This window comes from Acanthopagrus latus, chromosome 13, assembly GCF_904848185.1.
Source record: "Acanthopagrus latus isolate v.2019 chromosome 13, fAcaLat1.1, whole genome shotgun sequence".
NCBI lineage: Eukaryota > Metazoa > Chordata > Actinopteri > Spariformes > Sparidae > Acanthopagrus > Acanthopagrus latus.
In genome coordinates, this window is record NC_051051.1 from 26,029,750 (window position 1) to 26,040,130 (window position 10,381).

At 46.0% G+C, this 10,381-nt stretch overlaps 3 protein-coding genes and 1 non-coding gene across 4 annotated transcripts; all 4 read left to right on the forward strand.

Moving 5' to 3' along the window:
- The first annotated feature begins 646 nt into the window (after positions 1 to 646).
- LOC119030869 (histone H2B 1/2-like) lies at positions 647 to 1,340 on the forward strand. The gene has a single exon (XM_037118801.1). It carries the CDS (start codon positions 688 to 690, stop codon positions 1,057 to 1,059), a length of 372 nt encoding a protein of 123 aa, XP_036974696.1. The 5' UTR covers positions 647 to 687; the 3' UTR covers positions 1,060 to 1,340.
- A 468-nt stretch (positions 1,341 to 1,808) lies between these two features.
- On the forward strand, positions 1,809 to 1,880 carry trnad-guc. The gene has a single exon. It is a non-coding gene; the product is annotated as a tRNA-Asp (tRNA).
- Positions 1,881 to 3,701: 1,821 nt separating this feature from the next.
- On the forward strand, positions 3,702 to 4,602 carry LOC119030868 (histone H2B 1/2-like). The gene has a single exon (XM_037118800.1). It carries the CDS (start codon positions 3,717 to 3,719, stop codon positions 4,089 to 4,091), a length of 375 nt encoding a protein of 124 aa, XP_036974695.1. The 5' UTR covers positions 3,702 to 3,716; the 3' UTR covers positions 4,092 to 4,602.
- A 2,191-nt stretch (positions 4,603 to 6,793) lies between these two features.
- Positions 6,794 to 7,652, forward strand: LOC119030861 (histone H1-like). The gene is made up of 2 exons (XM_037118791.1): positions 6,794 to 7,289; positions 7,344 to 7,652. Exons 1-2 carry the CDS (start codon positions 6,794 to 6,796, stop codon positions 7,523 to 7,525), a joined length of 678 nt encoding a protein of 225 aa, XP_036974686.1. The 3' UTR covers positions 7,526 to 7,652.
- Positions 7,653 to 10,381: the final 2,729 nt, after the last annotated feature.

Below are 10,381 nucleotides of genomic sequence, written 5' to 3' on the forward strand. Positions count from 1 at the left end.
TGAAACTGAACCCACTTCTGGTTCTGTATGGTGTTACACGTGTGATAAAATATCCTATAAAAGCATTTGTAATGAGATTTCAGTTAACACAGTGTTGCTGATTTAAATGAACTTCAGCTGAGTATTGACTGAATTGCCTGCAGTTGTGGATCTGAACCACCAGATGTTGTTAAACGACCAGACTGATTCTGCATCAGAGCTGCGAAGACAAGAAAAGAATCGTTCATTTCGATGTTGTCCTGCTTTTCTCTGCACATCACTGTAACACCTGTCTCCATTACACACCATTCATTTTATCAACTTCTGTCTCGTACAATTAGCAGCAGCCTTGTTGGAGGGAGCCCAAGAACAAAACGTGTCTCTGACTGCTTCACTGCAGTCATATAAGAACTGTCAGAACCTGGTCCGGTACCGGGGAGGACTGAATTCTGGACTTGTGCAGTTCTAAACTGGATTATCTTGTACTGAGTTCGGCTGTGGCCAGAGAAAACAAGTTAAACATCAAAAGAGCCCAAACAGGAAGTAGAACAGGACGGTTACAAAATGTCCCTCAGTTGTGCGCATGCTCCGCCTCTCAGCCAATCATGTGAGAGCAACAGCGCACTGATATTTGCATCGCGGCTGTATATATAAGACATCCAGACACCAGTTACACTAGTTTCTCAGTGACGCACACCAGCAGAGAAAATGCCTGAACCACCCAAAGCAGCGAAGAAAGGCTCTAAGAAGGCCGTTTCTAAGGCCGTGAGCAAGTCCGGCAAGAAGAGGAGGAGGCCCAGGAAGGAGAGCTACGCCATCTACGTCTACAAGGTGCTGAAGCAGGTCCACCCTGACACCGGCATCTCCTCCAAGGCCATGGGCATCATGAACTCCTTCGTCAGCGACATCTTCGAGCGCATCGCCGGTGAGGCCTCCCGTCTGGCTCACTACAACAAGCGCTCCACCATCACCTCCAGGGAGATCCAGACCGCCGTCCGCCTGCTGCTGCCCGGGGAGCTGGCCAAGCACGCCGTGTCCGAGGGCACCAAGGCCGTCACCAAGTACACCAGCTCCAAGTAAACCTGCTGACACACCAACAACACAACGGTCCTTTTCAGGACCACACACTGCTTCTAAAGAGTCGCTTCCTCAAACTGTCACCATCACGTCAACATGATCAGGACGTCTGAAGTCTCACAACAGTGAAACTACAGCTGATTGTGACGTAGTCAACGATTCTGCATTTTTAGAAAAAGTTTCTAGTGGTTGATTCTGACATGAGGGGAAAATAAACAGCAACACAAGTGTGATGAGATATTAGAGAATAAAAACAATTAAAATAAAAAAGCTAATGTAAAGAATCATGCCATGGACAGTAATGATCCTTGTGTGCAGGTTCCTGAGGTAAGAACAAAAACAATTAAAGTTACAATGAATCTTTTTATTCTGTCACATCACACATCAATTTGGCTTTTTTTTCACCCATATATTGCAAATTTTAATATGTATGTAAATATATAAAGTTTAAATAAAGGCTTTTTGACCTAATTCAAATGTCTTCCTGCTCCACGCAGTACTGCCTGAAGTTGGTTTATTCTTATTTATACAACCAAACTTTACCCAATAATTTTATTTGTATTAAAAAAAAACATGGTTTACAAAGTAAGGATAAACAATTACATCATGAGGATGAATAAATTGCATAAAACAGTTGATTATCATCAGAGGTAGTGATACAATTAAAGTCTTTAGGAGGCGGACCCTGCCAACATGTATCCCTACATCTGGGCACTGATGTGACGGATGTGGTCATGTCCCCTGAACGTCCCTCCTCGTTAGTATAGTGGACAGTATCTCCGCCTGTCACGCGGAAGACCGGGGTTCGATTCCCCGACGGGGAGATCCATGTTTTTATTGATTAATTTGCGGTTTCTCAGTAGCCACAAGGTTTTTTACTACCTGTGTATTAGTGCAAACGCATTGTAATGGGTAGTTTGATGGAGTTGCCCTTTAATGTAAGAAATGTCCATTAAACGTCCTGCTATGAATCAAAGGTCAGTAGAAATATTAAAGTTCTGGTAAACATTTCTTTGTTTCCTTTATTTTGCTCGATCGTTTGCTGTGTTTGAGTGTCGACATGTAGTTTCAGTGAAATGATCTGAGATGTTTCTCAGGACAGAACTGATGGTTTAATCTTCAGATGTAAACTGTAAATTATGGCGGAATACGAATAAAACTTATGACGTGTTCCTTCATGACAGAGTGGATCACTGACGTCATTAGATTCAGTTAAGCGGACTTCCTCCTGAAACGCAGCAGGAAGAAGCGCTGAGTCATTTCCCGCCCAACGAAACGGCTGCATGTCATCAATCACGTCCGCAGAAAGGAGGTAAATACACAGTGTCTGTGAATCAGCAGCATACTGGACTCAGTTGAAGATTAGCAGACATGAGCGGCAGAGGAAAGGGAGGTAAAGGACTCGGTAAAGGAGGCGCCAAGCGTCACCGGAAAGTTCTCCGTGATAACATCCAGGGAATCACCAAACCCGCCATCCGCCGTCTGGCTCGCCGCGGCGGAGTGAAGCGCATCTCCGGTCTGATCTACGAGGAGACCCGCGGTGTGCTCAAGGTATTCCTGGAGAACGTCATCCGTGACGCCGTCACCTACACCGAGCACGCCAAGAGGAAGACCGTCACCGCCATGGACGTGGTGTACGCTCTGAAGAGGCAGGGCCGAACCCTGTACGGCTTCGGAGGTTAAACCTCATCCCGACCCAACGATACCGGAACCAACGGCTCTTTTAAGAGCCACCCACCTGTTCTGAAGAGACGGTTCCTTAACCCGCACTGATCGGAGAAAATCACTTGGAATGAATTCTTTCTACATTCATATTTACATCCAGTATGTAAAGGTTCAATATGAGAACTGTAGTTGCTGCTTTAAACACCAGTGATGGAAGTTTCAACACGCACTGATCAAATATTAACACTGGTTACTGTGAGTGTGTATTAAACGTGGAAACGGCCTGTGTGATCATTTCAAACCGGACTGTAAACACACATCCCTCCTATAATAAGACTGAAGAAATAACGAAGCGTTTGCATTTTGTTCACTTGATCCAGATAAAAGCTTCCAGCCTGCAGACTAGAATCCTTCTGTTATTCTGTTCATGTCATCACATTACTGTCAGTAACAGTGAGGCTGAACTGTCCAGGTGTCAAACACAACTTTCAAAAGGAAACACTAACAACCTGCACTGACCTCTTAATCTTTCATCTTCACCTGCCTGATTTTGACACATTACTCATTAATTTCAGCACATTTATCAACACATCTGAGCTGATTAAGGCAGAAAATAATCAGATGTTTCCATAATGAAAGTGTTTCCCCATATGAAATAGTTGCACCTCAACTACAACAGTAACATCCTGCATTTACATCAAAGTACCATCATAATAATATCAAACATTTAATATTTCAACTCTTTTTTTCAGTGACGTCTACATACTTTTAAATACCTCATTACATGTAATGACGTATCTATAAATTGTTTAATAAGAACTTTAATCCACCTCAAGTCTTCCGTCTGATTGTCCAACGTTGCTCCTACAGCGCATGCTCAGAAACAGCCAATCATGTGAGAGCGACAGCACAGTGATATTTGCATCGATCGCATCTAAATACTTCTCTCCTCCCGCCAGTCACAAGCTGTCACAGAGTAGAACTACCAGGAAATCATGCCTGAACCACCCAAAGCAGCGAAGAAAGGCTCTAAGAAGGCCGTTTCTAAGGCCGTGAGCAAGTCCGGCAAGAAGAAGAGGAGGAGGCCCAGGAAGGAGAGCTACGCCATCTACGTCTACAAGGTGCTGAAGCAGGTCCACCCTGACACCGGCATCTCCTCCAAGGCCATGGGCATCATGAACTCCTTCGTCAGCGACATCTTCGAGCGCATCGCCGGTGAGGCCTCCCGTCTGGCTCACTACAACAAGCGCTCCACCATCACCTCCAGGGAGATCCAGACCGCCGTCCGCCTGCTGCTGCCCGGGGAGCTGGCCAAGCACGCCGTGTCCGAGGGCACCAAGGCCGTCACCAAGTACACCAGCTCCAAGTAAACCTGCTGACACACCAACAACACAACGGTCCTTTTCAGGACCACACACTGCTTCTAAAGAGTCGCTTCCTCAAACTGTCACCATCACGTCAACACGATCAGGACGTCTGAAGTCTCACAACAGTCAACCTGCTGATTATGACCTGGTCAATGTTTCCTCTAGTTAATGTAGTTTTAACTGTCAGCTCAACATCTTTATGAGATTGTTTTCCAGAATGGAGAAACCTGATGTCAGTCATGTTTGAGTTGTACTTTCTCACTTGTCTACTTTTTTTCAACCCTGTATGTGTCCTGAGAGTTGATCCCCTTGTTGACTATACAAATCTTCTAAAAATCCTTCAGTTCAACAAATACTGTTATGTATTTTTGAGGCTACACAGTACTTCACCCAGGAGCCCATCCCAGTGATCGTGTTGTCTCATAATGGACATTAGTTTTGTAATTGTTGCTGGAAGCCATTTTGTCTCATGATTAACTGAAAGATTAAATAAATGGCTCCTTGTTGCTCTGTAGTGAAAGAACTACTGAATGTGGCTGTCAGACTAACAACATCCCAGAACCACTTCTCCAAAGATCAGAACTCCAGTGTTTGGACCTCCAACCGAAATCCAATTTCAGGATAATAAACTATCAGAACCGCCTCCTGGATCCTGTTTACATGAGCATCACATGTTCTCTGAACCAACATCGCTGGAAGAAAAAAGCTTTTCACCTCACTTACAGACTTAAAGAATGATACAGAAATCCTGTTTATGAACGAACAGCAGCACGTCTGACGGTTCTGTATGGATCTTTCACCAGTCGAGCTTCCAGAACACTGCAATCATCTAGTTTACTGTTATAATCAGAGTAATCTTTCACTTACAGTTAATATTACAGATATAAAATCCTTCCTGTGGGACTCGACTGTACATTGTCGTGACTATAAACAAAGTTGAGCAACAATAAGAACTGCAGTCATAATTCAGAATCAACAGTAGAAAAATAGAAACTTACAGAATAGTGAGAATACTCTCCACATGTGTACAGGAGCTGTGGTTGACAACACAGTGATGACAAAATATTAACAAAATATTAACAGTATTAAATCTTTATTACTCAGCAAGAAAGTCATCAGTTCATGTGTGGACAGACGGTACGACATCATGCTGACAGTGACACTGATGGTTTGTGTATGAATAAGTACAGCAGTAAACACTGATAATAACCTATAACTGTTCTGAATGTAATTTGAATAATAACACAGAAATTACTGAAATTCTAATGGGATGATAGAGAAAAGATCTGTTTCACTGTGAATTTATGTGAAAAAAAAACCAACATGTATCTGCTCATGTTGCCTCCAATAAACCTCATTAATGAACCTGATCAGTATCTAATGTGAAGTTCAGTTGTCGGACTGACTGTGAATGTGTCACCACACAGTATCTGACTCTTCCTGTTGTCTGAACTGACATGAACACAGAAAACTTCATACATGTGCAATAGGAAGAGTGTGTGTGTGCTCTGTGCTGATATGAACTTATATGTTAACACGTTTCCGCTTCTTTCCTCTTGTTTTTTCTTTTCCTTTTGTCGTTTCCTGTGTTCTGTGTTTTTGTCATGTGCTATATGTGAACATGTGACGTTCTCTTGTGTCCAAAACACAATTTTCCTAAGAGAGACAATAAAAGCAACAACAACAGAATCAGCCTCACTGAGGATGTTACGTCATCAGAATCAGATGTTCTGGTCTGAACCTGTGACATCATCACACCTCAGTCGGTCCTGAGAGAAGGATCCTCCTCTGATCCTCCTCTGATCCTCCTCTGATCCTCCTCTGATCCTCCTCTGATCCTCCTCCTCTGATCTTCCTCTGATCCTCCTCTGATCTTCCTCTGATCCTCCTCTCCTCCTCTGATCCTCCTCTGATCCTCCTCTGATCCTCCTCTGATCCTCCTCTGATCCTCCTCTGAAGCTTCTTCCGCCTCTTTTTCTCCTCCATGTTAAAATGTTTTTGTTGTTTTTTTTTTCTCAGTACGGACGTTTCGTCTGTCTGGACTGGAGGTTCTGGGCTCAGATGATTCTTCTTGTACAGGCTGATGAGCCCACTGAGCAGATGTGAGTGAGATTATGAGCTTTATAAAATAAATCTGATCTGATTTTATTGCGCAACTCTGATCTGCAGTTTGGCTTCGGGCCATCCTCGGTGTGTTTGCTGCGACCAGGATAACTTGGTTTTCTATCGAACTGATCGTGTTCGGATGTTTGTTTTCAGCTGGAGTCTCTGAACCAACATGTGGATCAGCTGGAGATCTGCTTCTGACGGAGCTCTGCCGCCTTTAAACACACTTTAACACAGAAATGAGAGGGAAAAGTCTCCGAGCGGCGCTGGACACGACGGCGAATGTGCGAGTTCTGGAGGCTCCACGATCGGAACCAAGAGTCCATCAGAACTCTGCACGGCGTCAACACGAAGAGACACAAGTCCGCCACCAGCTGACCCGGTGTCGGTCCGCAGCTCCGCTCCTACAGGCGCTTTAAAGGGTTTTATCGATGAGGAGAAAACACAAGTGAGCCGAAGTTCAGCCTGCTGACAGGAGCCGCGGCGGGGCTGAGTCTCCACGGTTCTCATGTCGAGTTTTAATACCAGGTTGATGGTTCGAGTCCCTGAATCGACCAGACTCGTCACGTCCGCTGTACGAACTGAAGGATCGATACAAAATGGTGGAAGTCGCTCCAGCTCCGACTAAAGCTGCCAAGAAGAAGCGGGTGAACAAGCCCAGAACCGGACCCGGACTCAGCGACCGGATCGTTGCGGTCGTGTCCGCGTCCAATGAGCGGGGGGGCGTGTCGGGGTCGGCCATCAAGAAGGCTCTGATCGCAGGGGGGTATGACGTGGAGACGAACAACGGCCGTGTTAAACTCGCCCTCAGGAATCTGGTGCTGAGGGGGACTCTGATCCAGGCCAGGGGGTCCGGGGCATCCGGCTCCTTCAAGATCAGCAAGAAGCCGGCTGAGCCCAGAGCCAAGAGGGGAACCAACAAGACCGTGAAGACCGTGAGGGCAAAGAAACCAGCGACACAGACCAAGAAGCCAGCCGCTAAGAAACCACCGAAGAAGGCGAAGAAACCAGCGGCCAGGAAGACCACCAAGACCCCCAAGACAGGAACCAAGACCCCCAAGACAGGAACCAAGACCCCCAAGACAGGAACCAGGAGCCCCAAGACAGGAACCAGGAGCCCCAAGACAGGAACCAAGACCCCCAAGACAGGAACCAGGAGCCCCAAGACAGGAACCAGGAGCCCCAAGACAGGAACCAAGACCCCCAAGACAGGAACCAGGAGCCCCAAGATCCCCAAGAAAGTGGCCAGGAAGACCTCTGCAGCCAAGAAGTCACCTGTCAAGAGGGTCTCCAAGCCCAAAACCACCAAGGCAGCACTGAAGAAGAAGTGAGCTGTGATCACCTGAACAACTAAAGGCTCTTTTAAGAGCCACACAGCTGCTCTGAAAGACTTGAGTCCTGGTTATCAGTAACATCAGTCAACACACACATGCAGGAAAAAAAAAAGGTTTAATCTCACATTACTGCTGATTAATAACCACTTATTTTAAACCATCTTCACATTACAGAGGTGTTATATAAAGTCCTCTGAACACACTTCATTATAAACTGTATAACACAAGAAGAGACAGTTCAGATGGAAATACACTCTAAATGTCCAATTTGTTCAATATCAGTGAATTATATCCAGTATACAGCTGTTGTTTCAGGTCCGGATGAGACTGAGCATCACAACAGGATCTTTAACGTGTTCAGACGTTTTCTCTACTTTTTGCCGTCCTGCTGGTGCAGAAGTGTCGACTCTGAATGCAGCGTAACATGGAGGTGAGTTAAGGTGGAACGCTCCTAAAGCTCAGTTCCATATAAATGAACAGATAATTTGTTGTTTTGTCATTAGTGAAAAACAATATTGACCTTGAAGTTAAAAAAGGAGCCTCATGTAAGAAACAATACTAAAATAAAAAGCTGGAAAAGTCACGTGAGATATCGTGTGGATAGTTGTTGCTGGAAGACAGAAGTTCTGTCTCTTTCATCGTAATTATGCTTTTACATGAAGGTTTGACTCGTATACATTCACAAAAAAAGCCTTAGTCACATTTTGGTGAGAGTTTCACTTTAATAAAACCATCCGGCTGCAGACAGACAGATTTACTGTGTGACAGAAACGACTCTCAGCTGCTTTATTCTTCACTTTTTACAAGTTATATTGAACTCATCTCTGACAACAATTACCGAATGATCCCTATGAATCTGTGTATATCCATTGTTTGATTTGATGCCTTTTTATGCACAACTTTGAGCTTTAAGTTCATCAGTGTCTTACATGATCTCTCTGTTCACAGTGAGAGTGTGTTGTTATGTTTGGGACGTTCAAGTTAAACTCAGAAAATATCAATATTCTGTAATATTACCTGATATTATCTGACAGGTTTGGTTTTTGATAACAGACATTTGGTGTCTCATATGTTATATATTTTGTTGCTGGCTCTTCAGTTACTGACTGACCTCAGTCAACATTTGCATCTGTTTTGTTTTGCAGATGTGCTGAACACTTTGTTTACTTCTCATTGGCTTCTACTGTGTGTGGATGTAAATGACTTTTACAACATATAAGAACAGTCAAACTGCCTAACTGTTGTTTCTCTAACTATGACATGATTGTAAGGAAGTGTGTAGTGTGTATCAAAGAGTTCGACCATCTTCAGTCTCTGTGGATTTATTTGTGTCACACTTCAGACACAAGGCAACTCAAAGTACTTGACAGAGGCATTAAATTAAACTAATATATTAAAGATTGAATATAGAATACATTAAACCCAGCTGGAAGAAATGAACATGTTTTAAAAGCGTCACATTGTGATAATATTCCATTTCTTGTACTGCAAACAAAACAAACCCCTCATTGTTCCCTTAAACCGGATGATAATTCACCACTACTCAGATGTGATTTAGATGTAGTTCTCCACATTAGCCACCAGAGGTCGCTGCAGCCTGGGAGCAGTGTGTGTGTGTGTGGGACTTCCGGGTCACTGTATGTTTTGAGACAAGCTAAGTCTCAGAAGCTAACATGCTAAGTGCTACTGTGCTCATGGATGATTACTAATGACAATAAAAAGGTTTAAATCAAACCGTGTTGTTCCCTGAACATCATGACAGACGTTATTTATCGGTTAAATCATTAAAGAGAGAAAAGTCTGATGGCTGCTGAGTAAAAACACACAACACGGTCCAACTACACAAGTGAACCCAGTAATCAGCTCACAGCTCCGGGTCGGAACATCGTCATGTGTCTTTGTTAATAACAGAACAAACATGGAACCCTGGTTCTGATCAGAGAGAAGTGGGGGGCTCTGAAAAGAGCCGTTGTGTTAGTTGAAGTCGGGTTGTGGTTCTGGTTCTGGTTCTGGTCCCGGTGCCTACTTGGACTTGGCGGGCTTCTCGGTCTTCTTGGGCAGCAGGACGGCCTGGATGTTGGGCAGCACGCCTCCCTGAGCGATGGTGACTCCTCCGAGCAGCTTGTTGAGCTCCTCGTCGTTGCGGACCGCCAGCTGCAGGTGTCGGGGGATGATCCTGGTCTTCTTGTTGTCCCGGGCAGCGTTTCCAGCCAGCTCCAGGATCTCAGCGGTCAGGTACTCCAGCACGGCCGCCAGGTACACGGGGGCTCCGGCACCGACACGCTGGGCGTAGTTGCCCTTCCTCAGCAGCCTGTGGACACGACCCACCGGGAACTGGAGCCCGGCCCGGGACGAGCGGGACTTGGCCTTGGCTCGGGCCTTTCCTCCGGTCTTTCCTCGTCCAGACATGTTCGGATGCTTTCTACACGTTCCACTCAGACGAGCTGCGGACCGGAGCCAGCAGCGCTCCTCTATATATCCGGGCAGCGGGCCGGGCCTCCTGCTGGACCAACCAGAGCCCAGGCTCCCGCAGGGGGGGCGGCCGCTCGGGGTCTTGGCGGGCTTTTCCAACACATTTTCCTCCAATAAGCAGCGGGGATCCGCAGCGCTCAGCCCCGCGAGGAGCGCCTGACCAATCACGAGCCACAGATCCGACCCGCGTCACAGGTCGGATCCGGTCTCGCGCTTTAAGAGCCGCGCGCCTCTGCTCGCCCCGCACACACGCACGCACGCACACGCCCGCAGCAATGGCGAGAACCAAGCAGACAGCCCGTAAATCCACCGGAGGTAAAGCTCCCAGGAAGCAGCTGGCCACCAAGGCCGCCCGGAAGAGCGCCCCGGCCACCGGCGGGG

Bases quoted from the DNA above. Each gene is read 5' to 3' on its own strand.
- LOC119030869 (XM_037118801.1), top strand. From the start codon at position 688: ATGCCTGAACCACCCAAAGCAGCGAAGAAAGGCTCTAAGAAGGCCGTT.
- LOC119030868 (XM_037118800.1), top strand. From the start codon at position 3,717: ATGCCTGAACCACCCAAAGCAGCGAAGAAAGGCTCTAAGAAGGCCGTT.
- LOC119030861 (XM_037118791.1), top strand. From the start codon at position 6,794: ATGGTGGAAGTCGCTCCAGCTCCGACTAAAGCTGCCAAGAAGAAGCGG. The intron at 7,290-7,343 runs GCCCCAAGACAG...CCCCCAAGACAG, and splicing joins CCCCAAGACAGGAACCAGGA to GAACCAGGAGCCCCAAGACA.